At 40.7% G+C, this 19,397-nt stretch overlaps 1 protein-coding gene across 1 annotated transcript in view; it reads left to right on the top strand.

The window, feature by feature from the left end:
• Positions 1 to 19,397, top strand: part of PARP2 (poly(ADP-ribose) polymerase 2) — a 156,120-nt gene that overhangs the window by 98,072 nt on the left and 38,651 nt on the right. The window contains exons 8-9 of the mRNA XM_077297826.1: positions 9,228 to 9,324; positions 9,555 to 9,630. Coding sequence (XP_077153941.1) covers positions 9,228 to 9,324; positions 9,555 to 9,630 — 173 coding nt within the window. The remainder of the gene's footprint in view (positions 1 to 9,227; positions 9,325 to 9,554; positions 9,631 to 19,397) is intronic.

Raw genomic sequence — 19,397 nt, 5'->3', positions numbered from 1 at the left:
CAGTGGGTTTTGAGTCGTTTTTTCCGAGTGGATGAGGAGTTGAGGAGGCTGAAGAAAAAACATCTCATAAGTGGAGAAAGAAGCAGGATGCACTGATAAGACCTATTACAGTTTCTTATGTTTACTTGTACTACCAATGTATGGAAAGTTTGTTGAAAGTACATTTCCTTTCAACCCCTTCCTGACTTTTGACGTACATGTACGTCAACATGGTAATCACGCAGGCATAGGACCACTGCCGGCTTTGATCCTGACTGTATATCCTTCTAGATTTCACGTTCAGTTGCGATCTCAGGATCTAAATGGTCGTGAGAAGGCTCCATCTCAACCCATCATCCACCCCCATGACTTGTACATGGGTTGCGAATAGTTGCTAGGGCAAACTAATGTCAAGCAATGCACTGCAAAGTGTTGAAAAAGTTAAATAAAATATGAAAAATGAAATGCCAAACAAGAATAAAGCATTTTTTTTTTCTTTACCTTTTTAAAAGCACCGCTTTTATAGAAAGAGAAAAATGTAAAAAGGACACCTAATTATATCATAATTGATATCGCCATGTGCAGAATGACCGCGGCTCTGAACCCAATACCTTTTTGTAAATTGAACGGTAAACTTTGTGAAAAAATGAAATGCATGGCAGCAACGCAAATAATTTTTTTTTCATCAAACTGGCACACAAAAAATGGAATAAAAGACGATCAAAAAGTCTTTAAAAAAACAAAAAACAAAACATGATGGCTCTGAAAATGTCAATACGTCCTGCACAAAAAGAAAATGGCCCCATGAGTTTGACCAAAAAATAAAAAGCTAGTTTGCAAAAAAAATGGCAAAGCAAAACAGGTGTTTGGGAGGGTGGGGGATTTGTGCAAAATTAGCACTACGAGGTGTGCAGAAAAAAAGATAGCACTGCAAAACAACCTACATAAATCTGGCATCACTATATTCTTACTGCCATGAATACAAATTTTGAGAAATGGCAGAAAAAGGTTGTAAAATATGGAAAGTTTCTAACTGAAGACACATTAAGAAAGCATCTTTAAAAATGCTGTGTTTGCTAGATTGAAGAAACGTTGGAACACTTTTTTAGAGATGGGTTTACTCCTTCAAACGATGAGGGAAGCGATAATTATATGGTTATTAAAAACTGGTAAAGATCCCTTATGTATTGATTCATATAGACTGATTTCATTAGTTAATACTGATGGAAAAAGGTCATTTCAAATATCCTAAATGGTGATCAAACTGGTTTTATGAAGCATAAATCAACATGTATCATTAGACCGTTATGTTCACTGATATTCTCTGTATGCAGTCAGGGCTTTCAATACGGTAGTATTTGTGGAAGTTTTTGGAATCTACGGATTTTGGGCCTTTTTTAGATAGGTTAAGTTATATAGCAAGCTTCTGGCTAGGATAGAGGTGAATCGTCCTATATCAGAGGGGATCCGCATCAGCAAAGGTGCCCTCCGTCTCCATTATTGTTTGCCTTGGCAATAGAACAACAATAATCCAAAACGAGGAGGTTGGGGGGTTTTAGGGTTGACATTAGAGAAGATTGCACTTTATGATTATGTCCTGTTATTTTTACATTCTCTCCTGTCGCTTGAGAAGGCCTTTAACATTCTAAATGATTTTGATGACATCTCCAGCTTCAGAGTAATGTAGGGAAAATCCATGTCGGTGCCCCTGCACATTTAGGAGCCTTTCCCAGATCTGGATTTTCTGGTTGTAGAGAGAGGTTAATGTTTTAAATGAACAACAAGAGGTATGAAGGATTTACATTTAAAATGGTTTAATTATTTTCAGAAATTGAGGGTGAAGAGTAAACTACAAATTAATAGGGTAGGGTTTACCTTCAGTAACACATGTTACTTCAATCCTTCCCATATAGTAGCCTGAGCGAGTCTTCAAACTTGATAGTATTCTCAGAGATACTGTTCGGAGGGGAGATGAGAACAATATGGGAATGTGCCAGAGGGAATTTATAAAGGAATTTTGGCTAGAGAATTCCTATTTGCATCTCAATTTAATGTGGAAGACATGTTGGAAGCAAAAATGGATATGAGAAGTTGCGGGTAGAAGCACCTGTTTGGAGGCATCTGGATTTAGGAAATTCTTGGTGAATTAAAGTTGGAATAAAATATGGGGCGTATAAACTTGAATTAGTACGGGGAATATATTTAAGGATTTTGATGACCACATAGAGTTTGCGTTATAGCTTTGTTTGTTTTGTTTTTTTAATGTAAAACTATTAGGGCCATAAAGTGGCTCATTTCAGAGTAGAAAATAATGGCGTAATGAAATTTTTTGTAAGACCAACAAATGAGTTATGTCAAGATTGTCTAAAGAAATGTGAATTTAAATTCTGATAAAGCTTAGGAATATTAGAATGAAATGGGAGAGATGTTAAATATTTTTATATAGAGCTTTTTCCTCTCCATATAAAATAGCAAAGTTTGATTAAAAGAAGTACCGTAATAGATGTCCAAGATGTAAAAATATTCCATGTGTTATAGGATTGTAGTAATGTGAAGGGTTTCTGGCGTGAGATACTGGTAATGATTTATATGATATATTTAAAATTGATATTCCATGAGAACCTTAAATATGTATACTGAACGAAAGGGGAGGAATAAAGTGTCTGACTTAGATCAACAAGCAAATACCCAAATTATATTACATAAGAAAGGTACTTGTGCTAAAATGGATTAGTTATGAAAAAAGCATTTAAAGAAAATGTATTGACAAGGTGCCAAGTTCTTTAAAAAAAAGCCTTTTGGTGTACAAAATGGCTTTTCTCAAATTGATTTTTTTTTTTTTTGGAGGAGGAGATAAATTACGGTAGATACTTATGATTGGTTTTTATCTTGATGGCCTATGTCTTTCTATATAAAGTAAAGTTGACATTGCCATTATCACATATTGAACAGTTTAAAAAAAATCCTTAAAAACTGCTTTTTTTTATTCCATTTGGGAGGCAGAATAATCAATTGTATACCCCAAATTGTTACCAATAAAAAGCTTCAATTTATCCAGCAATAAACAAGCTCTCATACACTTTTGTCAGCAGAGAAATGTTGTAGTCCTCAGGTTATGACTCTCTGGTGTTGGGTTTTTGTTTTTTTACAAAATTATAGCATTTTGTGTGTTCAAAAGTAGTTGTACATAATGTTTGTTCTTCCAGCAGAATCTGATTTCTAGGGTGTTTTTTTTTTTTTTTTTGGCTTTCTCATCACTTATTCCTCAAAGTGAAAGGCATAAAAAACAAGAAATCCTGAACTGTGGTTTTTGTCCTGCTGCCAGAAAATACTGTACAGCACAGGATAACTGTGAACTTAGCCTTATTTTAAGCACTTTACATCAGAAGTTCCTTCTAAATCAGAGAAAAACGTGATTTTAGATAAAAGCATTCACTTTCAGGTAGAAAAATTTGCTTTAGATTCCATATTGCCAATTTTCCAGCTGTATCTGTCAACCACCATGAAGAAAACGGCCATATGAAGCCCAGAGTGAGTCCATCTGCCTCGTTATACTGAGTGGTTGTCTGAATCACATTTTTTGTAAATTTAGGCAGAAACCCTGACAGTGCATAGGATAATTTTGAACCTATTTTTAAAAATGGTCAAACCTACAGTCAAGTGATGCCACTAAAAATTAACCTCATCCCACAAAAAGATCTGACACAGGACTATCAATGGAAAAATGTTGGGTTTCCACATACAACTTTTTCCATAGCCTTCGTGCTATTGTAACATTGCTCCATGAAATTCTGGCAAAATACTAACATTCTCTCTTCAGAGCCTTCGTGCCAAAATTTGCAATTCTCATTCTGCAATGTCAAGTGCATACCTTTTCCTGAAAAACACATATGTGAGTTAAAAAAAAAATCACCCAAAGGGGTGTAATTTTCGAAATGGTTCACTTTTGGTGGCTTTCTTGCTATTTTGGTACCTCAAGAGCTCTACAAATTGCACCCAGGTTTACATAGATGTAACCCTGATGTAAGTGCTTAATCTGGAGCACAGGCAAAATGTGAACCTAGTCTTAAAAGCACTAAAAAAAATACCCCAAAGTTAAAAATAAAAAAAATAAAAACCCTGCACACTCTTCCAGCACAATCTGAATTCCATAGGTCATTTAGCGCTCCTTTCCTTGTGAGCCCTGCCATCTGGCCAAACATGAGAAAATAGACCCCACGATTTCTTACGCAATTTTTCGTTAACCTGGCAATCCCCAAGATATAGTCAAAAACTATTACCCATTGTGTCCATGAAAAATCTGAGGCAAAAAACATTTTAGAGCAAAGGGAAAAGTTTAAATTTTCATTCCACTTTTTGTTAATTCTTTTGAAGCATCTGACTGACTATCAAACATCCTGATACCAGTGTAGAATACTTTGAGTCCAATCTTCAAAATGAAGCAATATTGCTAGCGCACTACAATATAAGTAAGTACAAAAAATGAATACAAAAGTAAGGCAAGGTTCCAAAAAAAGTGTGCTGCCAAGCTGAAGAAAAACATCAACAGGATGTTTGAAAAGTACCCTGACGAAGCGGTCTTGGAAACCGCGATACGTGTTGGGTCCTCCCGCCATCTGGTCCTCCCGCCATCTGGTCCTGTTCCTTCCACTGGCCGCTCGGGTCGCTCCTTATTCTATGTGATTCTTGGGCATCCTTGTATACTGCTCGGGCTGCAGTACTGCCAGGTTTTTCACGGCTGCTATACCCCTCTTTATTCGCATCAGTAGCCATCTTGCACTGTGCACCGGGGCTGGTGCCCTCTCATACTTGGGGCAATACCCGTGTATTAGCAGCTTACTGGGGATAGTGTCCTTGCTTTATTATTTGCTGGGGTCTTGCACATTTAAAAGGTTTTACATTTTTCCTATAGGATGTGTGTTCCATACTTTACCCCGCAGTATACTTTATTGTACATGTACCTTTGTTCAGTGCCATGTGGGGTATTTTGGTCATATGTACAGATTGTATTGTGAACAGGCCTTATGGGGGAGTTTCTTTTGTACTGTTTTTAATTGTTTTTAGCATTTATTACCAATAAAGTTTCTTCCTTTTTTCATATATTTGATTGGTGGTGTGCAGATTTCATAAGTGGCCTCTTCTTTTCTTCTGCAATCTTCAAAATGGTATCGTGTTTGTGGGTTAGCCAGAGTCACTTCAAAGGAAGTTCTCTTAGTGTTTTGTAAATGTCCTTCAAAACGTGAACAATTGCCCTCGATCATGACAAAATGAAAAGGAAATGCGCTCAGGTAAAGAAGTCATATGGTAATTGTTAAAGCATGATGGGTCTTTGCTCTTCTATAGGGTAAAAAATACCATTCGAACAATAATAATATATATTTATGTAAAAGTAATTGCTGCCAAGTTTGATCTGTAAGGATTTATTAGACAACCTGGGAAAATGGTAGAATTAGGGTTAATAAACTGCTAGTGCTAATGGATGTCTGTGTCCACCCGGTGGATGTAAATGTACTCCTAGTAGTTGAGCGTACTCTCCGGTGCTATAGCAATGCAGCAGCATAATGTATATGATCATTGGGGTACTTCAGGTTTATCTATTTAGTGATAGGAGCTGAATGGTGGACTCACAGGGCGCCCCTAATAATCACTATTCAGCTGCTATCATTCGTAATATATACCTGGAATGCGTCGCTCAAGTCTATCACTTATGCTGCTCAGGCTTTTTTATTTATTTTTTTTCCACACTTTTGACGTGCAAATAAAATCCAATAAAAAAAAATAAAATAAAAAATAAAGTTAAATCTCCTCCATACCTTTTTATATTTTCTGTCACATAATACCGCTCAACACGTTATCTACACATCGGCACCTTCATGCAATTTTGCATCAAAGTGAATTTTTTTTTATAAAAATTGATAATAGTGGCTTAAAGCATGACCCAAATGGAAAATTAGATGTACCCCCACCAACTTAAAATAAGTTTAACAAGTGCTGAATCCATATACCATTTAGATCTATGCTCAAATTATTCTTTATTTTTATAAAATTGTACCGGGAAAGACCCAACCATCTGGTTTTACACTGGAAAATTAAAATCTGGCATGTCACATTACGTAACAATGACTTTGACATGCTTCTATGAATCCCAGTGATTCTAAGATGTTTGTTTTTCCTGATACGTTGTACTTTACATTAATTTAGATTAATATGGTTTGAATATATAAAAGGAAAACTGAAATATACTAATATTTAGAAAACTTTGCACTTTTAAAACTGTATAAATGTGTCTGCCCTTAAAACAGGTAAGTCATGCCACACATGGTTAATATCATTTTCAAAATATCTACTATGTTGGCATTGTTTTTTAGGAGCCCATTTAATCTTTGGGGGACATTGGATCTTCAGACGTTTAGAAGCAATTTTTGAAATTTTCAATGAGCTTTCAGAAACCAATTTGTTTTTTTTTGTTTGTTTTTTTGAGGGATTGAGCCATATTTGAGCCAAGTTTTACATTACAATGCAGTTTTAGATCCAAGGTTTTTTTATTTCACAAGAAGTAATAATAAGAAAATACCTCACAATTTGATATCCAATTTCTACGGAATGACATTACCCAAAATGTGGTTATACTGTATGGAAGAATGACACCGCTCAGAAGGGAAGGAGTACCATCTGCCTCTTAGAGTGCAAATTTTCCTAATTGTTTTTTGCCATAATGCAATTTCACAGCCCCTGAGGTTCTAGCACCGAGGAAACCCTAGAGAAGTGACTCCATATTGGAAACCATGTTGCCCAAGGAACTTTTCTAGGGGGTGTAACGAAAATGTTTACCCCACAGAAGTTTTGCAGATTTCTTAGCTATATATAAAACTTATGATCGTTACAATATTTTGTAGAATTGGTCCAAAATGTTTAGTTTCTACAAGAGGTAATAAGAAATGTATTTGATAATCATTATGGCATAACGTATTAATTAATTTCTTCCTGGTACTGCAAATTTTGCTAGAATTGTTTTCTGTTACCATATTGCATTTGCAGAGCCCATGAGGTATAATGAACCAACAAAAAAAGAACAATACACAAAGATACAAAGTGTATCAGAAAAGAGCGGAGTGCCCATAAATGACAAGCCAAGCATATATGACTAAAACAAAAAAAAAAAACTATATAGACAATTTCAAGCACTATAAACGTACATAAATGTTTGAGTAAGCAAATTGATAAAATAAAAAAAACATACAATACACATTGAAAATGGCACAATACAAAGTGGAGGAGCAGCATGAAAATGTATAAATTAACCTAAATTACGGATTTCCTTCTATTATTTAGGTTCGTTAAAGTTAAGTTCGTTAGGTTACGTTGCTCCTCCACTCTATTGTGCCATTTCATTGTGTAGTGTTTGTTTGTTTTTTTTATTTGGGATTATCAGTTTGCACCAATAAATATGTATATAGCTTTATATTGTTTGAAATTGTATTTTATTATTTTTTATTGTGTTGATATATAATTGGTTTACTCCTGCAGTATTAGTACAGCGGATATAAAATGGCTACACACCTGTTAAAATTCTTGGTATTTGTCACGTAAAAAAAAAAAAAAAAAACTAACAAACCTAGAAGGATCATTTCAGAACTTTTCCCACATTTGAAATCGCCCAGATTCTATACAAATCTGTTTAGATTGAAAGACTGAAATCATTTTGAAAAGGCGTACATTAAAATAGCAAGCTAAAATAATGTGGATGCACAAGTGGGGATGTGTTCAGAATTAGGGCTCGTTTAGCCATCCGTGAATCTCGGACTACAATGCACGGACTGGCCGCAGCTCTCCCGACCTGAGTGACAGCTTCATATATTTCTATCAGGCTGTCTCTATCAGGTTGGGACAGCCGCCGGCCAGTCCGTGCGTCTGCATGAGCCCTTGGCCAATCACATTGAAACTCATGGTAAATAGTAGTCGGCACACAGCTGCCACGTTTAAAGTGATGATAAATATATATATATAATATATTTTTTTTAATTTAAAGTGATAATGTTTAACGCAATAATTAATATATATTTATTTAGTGTTAATATATATATTTAAAGGGAACCTGTCAGCAAACTGTCGCTATTAGATGTGGCCACTGCCTTTCAGGGCTTATATACAGCATTCTATAATGCTGTAGATAAGCCCCCGGTCCGACCTGCAAGTGAAGAAAAATAAGTTATATTATTCTACTCACCCTGGTAGGGGGAGAGTCCAACCCGATGGGTGTTGCAAGTCCAGGTCTGGCGCCTCCCATAATCTTGCGATGCCGCCCTCCTGCTGCTTCATCGCTCCCTGGTATCGCCCTCCTGTGTAGGCGTACTTCTCTCCCCTGTTGAGGTCAGAGCAAAGTACTGCAGTGCGCATGTCCCGGGAAAGGTCAGAGAGGCCCTGCGCACTGCAGTACTTCTTTGCCCTCAACAGGGCAAAGAAGTACGCCTGCACAGGAGGGCGATACCAGGGAGCGATGAAGAAGCAGGAGGGCGGCTTCGCGAAATGATGGGAGGCGCCGGACCCGGACTTGCAACACCCATCGGACAAGACTGCAGACTGCCCACCTGGGTCAGTATAATATAACTTATTTCTCTTCACTTGCAGGTCAGACCGGGGGCTTATCTACAGCATTAGAGAATGCTGCAGATAATCCCTGAAAGGCAAAATCTGCTGACAGGTTCCCTTTAAAGTCATAATATATTTATTTAAAGTGATAATATATATTTAAATATATTCAGTTTCTACAGTTTTATTGCAGATAACCTCAAAATAACATGAATGACATGGAATATGAAGTACAAGGAACCCCTCGCAGGGGGAAGTATAAAAATTTAAATAGTATCAATACAGTATCCTTGACATACTGATTTTAGCTGGACAAAACGAATATACATCAGTATTAACTGCATTGTAATAATTGAGAAAAGAAAAAAAAATGAAAAAAAAGGAGGGAAGGAAAAAAGGAAGGAGGGGATAAAAAAACCTTGTATGATTGCTTTTGGGGATTATCTTGAAATAGTTTATAATTCATGTAGGACAAAAGTCATATCCATCAATTAGTGGAAAAGTCTATATTATAAGAATATTACTTTAAATATATATATCACTTTAAATAAATATATCTCACTTTTCTATATATCAATTTTCTATGTAAAACTTGTTTATTCTTTTACTTCTGTCTTATCCTCTGGTTAGTTTAAAAACAATCTTTTATTTTTTCCCAGACAAACCTGCAGTTTAATAACAATAAATACTATCTGATCCAGCTGCTTGAAGATGACAGTGCTAGAAATTTCTCTGTTTGGATGCGCTGGGGGCGAGGTGAGATTTCTTAATGCTTGTCTCAGCATTTCGTGTCAAAACCAGCCTACCACTTCTCTTCACATCATCTCATTTTTAGGCCGGTGGTTGGGAGTTCTGTAGGAGCTGTAAATGTTTAAAGTAATCTGCTAGTGAGAGCCTTTTTTCTTCTGGCGGCATGCATTTCAGGCGTATAAAATGAAACTGCATTGATGAGAAGCGAAATAACTGGAGGTGTATTTCCCTTTTAGTGGGGAAGGTTGGGCAGAATTCTCTGGTATCCTGTGCAGGGGACTTGAAAAAAGCAAAAGATGTCTTCCAAAAAAAGTAAGTCTACACTTACCGGTAGTAGCTTTCATTCTTATACGATTTTCTCGCCTTTCAAGACCTGAAAAATAGTTAAAACGATGGATTTAGAAGTCGCATCTGTAGTATGTAATGCTACTAGTGATGAGCGAACGTGCTCGGATAATGTGTTATCTCAGTATCTTGGGCGTGCTCGGATAATGTGTTATCTCAGTATCTTGGGCGTGCTCGGATAATGTTTGAGTCCCCACGGCTGAATGATTTGCGGCTGTTAGACAGCAGCAACATGTAGGGATTGTCTAACAAACAGGCTATCCCCGTAAGTGTTGCAACTGTCTAATAGTCGCAAAACATGCAGCCGCAGGGACTAGAACATTTTATCCGAGCAAGCCCAATATACTGAGATAACGTTATCTGCGTGCATTCACTCATGACTAATTGCTACTCTCTAGAAAACAGAATAGAAACAAAAAGTCTGGACTTTTAGGCTGTCTGCACACGTAGCAGATTTTTTTCTTTCGCGGTTTTTCGCTATAAAACCATGAAAAAAAACGCTCACATTAAGCATCCTATTTAATAGAATGCAATCCGCATTTTTTGTGCACATGCTGCTTTGTTTTCCTGAGCGGAATCGCATTCCAGAAAAAAAACGCAGCATGTTCATTACATTTGCGGAATCGCAGGGATTCCGCACACCTAGGAATGCATTGATCTGCTTACTTCCCGCATGGGGCTATGCCCACCATGCAGGAAGTGAGCAGATCATGTGCGGTTGGTACCCAGGGTGGAGGAGAGGTGACTTTCCTCCACGGACTGGGCACCATATAATTGTTAAAAAATAATTAAAATAAAAAATCGTGATATACTCACCTTCTGATGGCCCCAGAGTGTTCCAGCCTCTCAGCGGTGCACGCTACCGCTTCCGTTCCCAGGGATGCTGTGTGTAAAGGACCTGCGATGACGTCGCGGTCACGTGACCGCGACGTCATCGCAGGTCCTTCACACACAGCATCTATAGGAACGGAAGCCGCTGAGGAGATCCGGGGCCATCAGAAGGTGAGTATAACCATTTTTTTTATTTTTTTTAATTATTTTTAACATTCTATCTTTCACTATTGATGCTGCATAGGCAGCAGCAATAGTAAAAAGTTGGTCACAGTTGTCAAACACTATGTTTGACAAATTGACAAGTGTGACCAACCTGTCAATCAGTTTTCCAAGCGATGCTACAGATCGCTTGGAAAACGCTAGCATTCTGCAAGCTAATTATGCTTGCAAAACGCTAGTTTTTAGCGGGAATACGCATGCCAATTCCACATGCGATATACCCGCGGCAGGAGTTGCAGAATTGCTACGGAAATTTCTGCCGCAATTCTGCAACATGTGCACTTAGCCTTAGCATGCTGTCCTGCTTTGGCGTTTTCATCTTGTGCATATGTTTGCCACACACTCCCTCCATGTAAGGCTAAGTTCACATTTGCGTATGTGTCCACAGCGTATCGTCTGCATGCAAAAAACGCATGTGTACGCAGCATTTTTTATCCGCATGCTCTTCCGCATGACGTAAAAAAAAGCTGTGATTGCATGTTTTTGTTTGCGTTGTTTATGCGCATGCGAACGGTATTTCCCAATGGGCGTGGCTTATTGGTTTTCTATATATAGAGACACTGCACAGCAGATATTCGCTTCTTTGGATGGGGCACAGCCGGCGACAACCGTGGCACACGCCGTAAACACGTTTCCTGCAGCGGTGCTCCAGGTGCGCCGAACGTCTGTGGAAAAAATCTAATCTACCCGAAGATTTCATCCATTATAAGTTCATGCTTAAAAATACAACTCTGCCCTTCACCTCTCCAAACAAACCTATTTTAACACTCTCATCACCTCACTGTCCAATAACGCTAAAACGTCTCTTTGACACTTTCCAGTCCCTACTCAACCCAAGAGTGCAGGCCCCAACCACAGATATCCATGTCGATGATCTGGCCAATTACTTCAAAGAAAAAATTGACCACATTCGACAGGAAATTATCTCCCAATCCCTCCCCCACTGCATCTAGTTCACTCTCTGTCTTTGAACCAGTCACAGAAGAAGAAGTAATCAAGCTCCTTGCATCTTCTCGCCCGACCACTTGCACCAGTGACCCCATTCTGTCACATCTCCTCCAGTCTCTTTCCCCGGCTGTCACCTCTCACCTAACAAAAATATTCAACCTTTCTTTCTCTTCCGATATTTTTCCCTGGTCATTTAAGCATGCCATCATACATCCATTACTTAATAAAAAATCCCTCGATCAAAACTGTGCTGCTAATTATAGACCTGTCTCTAATCTTTTTAAATTCTGTCTCTAATCTTCCCTTCATCTCTAAACTCCTCGAACGCCTGGTCCATTCCCGTCTTATATGCTATCTCTCAGTTAACTTTCTTCTCGACCCTCTTCAATCTGGTTTCTGCTCTTTACACTCTACTGAAACTGCCCTCACTAAAGTCTGTAATGACCTACTAACAGCTAAATCTAATGGTCACTACTCCATGCTAATTCTCTTGGATCTCTCCGAAGCATTCGATACTGTGGATCATCAGCTCCTCCTCACTATGCTCCGCTACATCAGCCTCAAGGACACCATTCTCTCCTGGTTCTCCTCCTATCTCTGATTGCCTTTTCACTGTATCTTTTGGTGGTTCCTCCTCCTCTCACCTTCCCCTTACTGTTGGGGTTCCTCAAGAATCAGTCCTAGGCCCCTTTCTATTCTCTTTGTTTGTCCACTTGGGGCAGTATACAATAAGTAGATTTGTGTTCCAGTACCATCTCTATGCTGATGACACCCAATTATACACTTCTCCTGATATCACGCCTGCCTTTTTTAGAAAGCACCAGTGATTGTCTTACCGCTGTCTCTAACATCATGTCCTCCCTCTATCTTAAACTGAACCAGTCTAAAACTGAACTCCTCTTGTTCTCTCCCTCTATTAACCTACCTTTTGCCTGACATTGCCATCTCCGTGTGTGGTTCCACCATTACTCCCTAGCAACATGCCCGCTGCCTTGGAGTCATCCTTGATTCCGAGCTTTCCTTTACCCCCCACATCCAATCATTGGCTCGCTCTTCTTATCTGCATCTCAAAAACATTTCTAGAATTCGCCCTTTTCTTACTTTCGACACTGCAAAAACTTACTGTTTCACTCATTCATTCTCATCTTGACTATTGTAACTCTCTCTTAATCGGCCTCCCTCTTACCAAACTCTCCCCGCTCCAATCTGTCCTGAATTCTGCTGCCAGGATTATATTCCTCACCAACCGTTACACCGATGCCTCTGCTTTGTGCCAGTCATTACACTGGATACCCATCCACTCCAGAATCCAGTACAAAACTATTACCCTCATCCACAAAGCACCTCATGGCTCAGCACCACCCTACATCTCCTCCCTGGTCTCAGTCTACCATCTTACCCGTGCTCTCCGTTCTGCTAATGACCTGAGGTTACCATCGTCAATAATCAGAACTTCCCACTCCCGTCTCCAAGACTTTTCACGTGCTTCGCCAATTCTTTGGAATGCACTACCCAGGTTAATACGATTAATCCCCAATCCCCACAGTTTCAAGCGTGCCCTAAAAACGCATTTGTTCAGACTGGCCTACCGCCTCAACGCATTAACCTAACTATCCCTGTGTGGCCCATTTAAAAAAAAAAACATAATCCGGTTCCTCACATCATGTTCTCATACACTTCATGCATTTAATAGCCCTCTTTGTCTGTACTGTTACATACTTAGGCTGTTAACTGGTTCATGCAGCTTTACATGAACACCCGATCCTTACACTATGGCTGGTCCGAACAACGAAAGCAATTGTTACCATCCACCTCTCGTGTCTCCCTTTTTCCTATAGATTGTAAGCTTGCGAGCAGGGCCCTCACTCCTCTTGGTATCTATTTTGAACTGTGTTTTTGTTACGCTGTAATGTCTATCGTCTGTACAAATCCCCTCTATAATTTGTAAAGCGCTGCGGAATATGTTGGCGCTATATAAATAAAATTATTATTATGCTGCTGCGTGGAGAGATTCAATAGAAATCTATATTTATCTTTGAAATTGGCTTTTGCTTTCGCTGTGGCTTGTGAGGAAGAAAGGAGAAGAGAAAGACGGAGAAGACGTCTTCGTCGCTTTTGGTTACACCCCATTGTTGAACTCCGACAGAGCCGTGGAGCCTACCACGCATTGTACACAGAGCTTCGTGAAAACCCGGCAAAGTTTTTGGACTACAACAGGATGTCACTACATAGCTTCAATGATTTGCTGCAACGTGTCCGAGGATACAAAGCAGGCAGGACACCCAACTATGTAGAGCAATTCCTGCTCAGGAACGTCTGTTGGTGACCATAAGGTACGTAATTTTGAACAAACACCTGTCGTTACTATTATTGATAGAAAAGCTATGTACTGATTTATTTGTTCTTTTCTCTGTACCACAGATTCCTGGCTACTGGAGAGACCTTAAGATCTCTACATTTTCAGTTTCGAATTGGACTGTCCACTCTTTCTGGGATTGTTGGAGACACTTGCCGTGCATTGTGTGACGTTCTGCATGCCAGCTTCCTCCCACAACCCACAGCTGAACTGTGGCTGCAAAATAATGCAGCAAAATTCAATTAAATGTGTAATTTTCCTAAAGGGAACCTGTCACCCCCCCCCCCCCCCCCCAGGCGTTTGAAACTAAAAGAGCCACCTTGTGCAGCAGTAATGCTGCATTCTGACAAGGTGGCTCTTTTAGTTATTGATGTTGTAACTGCAGAAATAATCCGTTTTGTAATTTGTCCCAAAAACCTTTCTTCAGACCTGGAGGCAGGCCTTTCCCCCCCCCCCCCCTGCTGCAGACGCCACACAGCCGTCACTCAAGTCTTCTTGGCGACGGGCGCCGCCTCCTCAGCGGTGTTTTGAAATCAGCCGGCGTCTGCGCTCTTTTGTCCTGCCTTGGGCAGGCGCGCAGTGAGCGCTACCCGTCCTCTGTCCTCATATGCAGTCTAGCTGACTGCGCCTGTGCGGCCGCCCTACCTGTGAATCCCAGCCCCGCAGTGAGAATAAATCAGATTTGTTGATGTTGGCTCATTTGGACGAGAAAATGACTCAGACTTTCAAAAACTTTGACATGGGACAACGATTGTATGGGAATGATTTTAATATTCCCCCACCACAACCTCTTCCTAACACTGAAGGACCATCAATGACATTTGTTATTGTTGGTGATGAGGCCTTTCAAATGTGTGGTAACCTCCTAAAACCGTACTCAAGTTGGGACTTGAGTCTCAATCAAAAAGGATTTTCAACTACCGACTGACAGAGTATGAAGAACTGTGGAGTGTGCCTTTGGTTTGCTGGCATTTAAATGGCGCATTTTGGGAACAGCCATAAATCTAAAAATAGATACAATAGATGAGGTTGTGAAAGCATATGTTCTGCATAATTACATCCTGTCATAAGAGCATCCCCACTTTGAACTTGAGGAAACTGTTAATACCACATTGCAGGATTACCAGCATCACCCTCTGAGGACTACAGTCGATGTTGCCCAGATGAGGGATAAATTTGCAGCCTATTTTGTTTCTGATAGTGGACGTGTGTCATGGCAAGATGAAATGGTTTAACCTGTAAATAAAGCACCTTGAATCTAACTTGTATAATAAACACCTTAACAGTAACACCCGTTCATACTTCATTCAACAATACACACATGGTTAAATAAAGAGATAACGAAAACACAATGAGACCGGTATTGTGAATCAAAAAAATGTTTACTAGCAGAAATAAAAAAAAATGTGCACATTTTTTTTTTTTTTTTTTTTTTTTTTTTTATAAAAAAAGGAAAAATTCATTATTTTTGGGCTCTGTGGGAGGGAGTAACATGGTGGACCAGGGTGTGTTGGGCTTTGATGGTAGGTTAGGAGTGGTTGGGTAAGTTGTTACAGGGGGAAGTGTAAGACAATTGGAGGATTGGGTCAGACACATTGCGGGAAGACACATTGGGGGAAGAGGACACATTAGGAGTGGAAAAACACATTGGAAGGAAAAGAATGAAGTGAAGGTGTGGACCGACTAGAAAGCAGACACATTAGGAGGTGAGGGTTGAGGGGGTGCATGTAACATATTTTTTCCCATTTTTTTCTCCGTGACTTTGTTTTTTCCACTTTTTTTCCCCCTTGTGCTGACTTGGTAGAGGAGACGTGTGCACTTATCTTGATGGCGGAATCAGACAGCTGGGCTTCTGCACTAAGCTGCTTGGTGGTAGATGTGGATGGCTGGTCTTCTGCACTCGGCTGCATGGTGAAGCTTGGGAACTTTGTGCCTGCTGCTATCGGGACTACTGCATGGCCTCGGTATAAGCATCCTGACAGGCCTTCATCACGAACAGTAGGAGATCAAGACTAAGGTTTTCCATCACGCCCCGTTCTATAGTGGAAACATAATGTTGCGCAGGGTCTATTAAGGTCGCCTTCCATGCGGTCAAGGCATTTGTGGACTTCCTGGAACAGTGTGTTCACATGAGTGAACCCACTCTCCATCCTATCCACAACCGCCTTCATCCCAGCCTGGAAGACCAAGCTTAAGTGAATAAACTCGGGCATGACTGACCTCTCCCAGGCCCTCTGCCGCTGCCGAGCAGACCCAAGTAAAGTGGTGGCAGAGGGCTGGGAGAGGGGAAAACCAGAAGGACTGGCTTCCTGTTCCCCAGCCTGTGAAACCTGCCTGGCTGCTGCATCACTGGTGGATGATTGGGATGATGCCGGTTCGTTGGCTGGTCGATGAGGGGCCACTCCAACAGAGGAAGATCCAGGTTCAACAGTGGTGCTCCAGGTTCTGTGTGGAAAAGAAATTAAAAAAAATTACAAAAAAGAAAATTTAAATAGTGAAAAACACAAAAGATACTCACGTTCGCTGAGGAACCGCTGGCTTCAGAAAAGAAAGCTCGTTATGATACTTGTATTTTCTGATATTTCGAGCTGCACCACTTCGAACCCAAATCTCCTCTCATGTCCTTATTGAAGTGATCCTTCATCGAACGCCAACGAACTTTTACTCTCTTCTCTGTGAAGGGGGAAAAAAATAAAATTGTTAAGACAGAAAAATTTACAGAAAAACAGAGGTGACCAAAATAGCAATATTTACCAAAATCCTTTCTGACTTTTGGCGTTGCATGGTCCCAATCCTCCATCAGCGATCTGGCCACTTCTTCCTAGAGTCGTCGGATCAAGAACTGAGTCGGAATGATTCCGATCACAGGGGTCCCACTACGCTGCTCGCTCTTGCACAGCTTGAATCAGTAGGTAATTTTCTATGTCACGTTGTGGAACCTATAGATGAAGTGCAAAAAAAGAATTTGTTAGTAAAAATGACGACAAATTCAATAAAAACTCTGATAAAGGATACTTACACCCCGTCTTTCCTCAGCAACTTGAGGCCCACTTTGACTGCTCCTGCTCTTCTGCAGTGTCAGGTACCTGTCTAGTATTGACAGTAAATACATACCAATCAGTAAATCAAATGTGATTACCTAATCGGTGTCATGGCCACTTTCGGAACCTTCAGTGGAGGACATGTTGTCAGAGCAGGCAGCAGTCAAGTGATACACTAGAGAGAAAAAACATGTAACTTGGTAAAAGCAAAATAATGTAGAAAAAAAACATAAAAATTTGGACAACAATACTTACATTACAGGCAGTTGTCCAAGCACACAACAGGCAGGCACCACATAACAGGAACCGCAGTACAGCACCAGGACGGACTGAAGAACCACCAGGACAGCAGCGCTGGGACCAAGAGAGCAGCACCAAGACAGCAGCACCTAATCTACAAGGAATGGAAAAAAAAAATTCTGTGCTAAGACAGAAAGACCTTTTCAAAGCTTCCATACTTACATAGATGGCAGCAGCGGGACCAAGACAGCAGCACCAGGAAGGCAGCAGCGGGACCAAGACAGCAGCACCTAATCCACAAGGAATGTAAAAAAAAAATCTGTGCGGAGTACAAAGTGCAAAGACAGAAAGACATTTCACATCTTCTATACTTGCATATGGACGGCAGCACTGGGACCAAGACAGCAGCACCTAATCTACAAGGAATGGAAAATAAAAAATCTGTGCGGAGTACAGAGTGCAAAGACAGACATTTTCACATCTTCTATACTTGCATATGGACAGCAGCACTTGGACCAAGATGGCACCACTGGGACCAAGACAGCAGCACCTAATCTACAAGGAATGGAAAAAAAAATCTGTACCGAGTGCAAAGACAGACATTTTCACATCTTCTATACTTGCATATAGACTGCAGCACTTTGACCAAGACGGCGGCATCGGGATGGCAGCAACAAACAGTCTAGAAGCAACAGAAAAAAAAACATGAGTACAGAATGCAGTGAGACAGACACACATTTTCAAATCTTCTATTCTTACATCCAGAGTCTTCTGCCTTCATCCAATGTCCTATGCCCGCATCCAGAGTCTTCTGCCTTCTTCCAATGTCCTGTGGCCGCATCAAGAGTCTTGAGAGTAATGGACTTCCTGTCTCCTGACCCCCTTTTATACAGCTGGCAATTTTCAGGTGGTTACATCATTTCCAAGGCAAAATTAGTCAGAAGTACACATGCGTACGCATGTCCTTGCGTAACAATGCGCTCCCATAGACAGTATTGCGGGTTTTTTTACACAATCGTCCGCATGCGGACGATTGAGCAATTTTTGCCACCTCAAAAAATGCAACGTTGCGTTCGCACACCTCCAAACGACACATGCGTACGCATCCACAAGTGAACGCATGCAAAACCATGTCACTGCGTACACAATATTAAAGATATGTACACGTGACACATACGGATCGTACGCTGCGCACACAGACGCAAATGTGAACCCGGCCTAAGCAAGCCCTGTTTTAATTAGAGTAAGGGTACTGTCACACAGTGCAATTTTCGTCGCTACGACGGCACGATCCGTGACGTCGCAGCGTCGTATGATTATCGCTCCAGCGTCGTAGACTGCGGTCACACTTTGCAATCACGGCGCTGGAGCGATGCCGAAGTCCCCGGGTAACCAGGGTAAACATCGGGTTACTAAGCGCAGGGCCGCGCTTAGTAACCCGATGTTTACCCTGGTTACCAGCGTAAACGTTAAAAAAACAAACAGTACATACTTACATTCCGGTGTCTGTCCCCCGGCGTTCTGCTTCTCTGCACTGTGTAAGCACCATAGCCGGAAAGCAGAGCAGTGACGTCACCGCTGTGCTCGCTTTCTGGCCGGCAGGCGCTCACAGTGCAGAGAAGCTGAGACGCCGGGGACAGACACCGGAATGTAAGTATGTACTGTTTGTTTTTTTAACGTTTACGCTGGTAACCAGGGTAAACATCGGGTTACTAAGCGCGGCCCTGCGCTTAGTTACCCAATGTTTACCCTGGTTACAAGCGAACACATCGCTGGATCGCTGTCACACACAACGATCCAGCGATGTCAGCGGGTGATCAAGCGACGAAAGAAAGTTCCAAACGATCTGCTACGACGTACGATTCTCAGCGTGATGTCTGATCGCAGTAGCGTGTCAGACACAGCGATATCGTAACGATATCGCTAAAACGTCACGATTCGTGCCGTCGTAGCGATCAAAATTGCACTGTGTGACAGTACCCTAAGATGTAGCTGGATCCCACCTGCCATGAAGTTCCTTTGCAAGCCTAGGTTAAAGAGATGGGTCTGATTGTGTAGGGTCCTGTGTGATCAGGATATTTTAGCAAAGTACAGGA

Source organism: Ranitomeya variabilis, chromosome 1 (genome assembly GCF_051348905.1).
Source record: "Ranitomeya variabilis isolate aRanVar5 chromosome 1, aRanVar5.hap1, whole genome shotgun sequence".
Taxonomy (NCBI): Eukaryota; Metazoa; Chordata; class Amphibia; order Anura; family Dendrobatidae; genus Ranitomeya; species Ranitomeya variabilis.
Note: the sequence above shows the minus strand (reverse complement) of the source record. Positions and strands in the feature narration are given on the sequence as shown.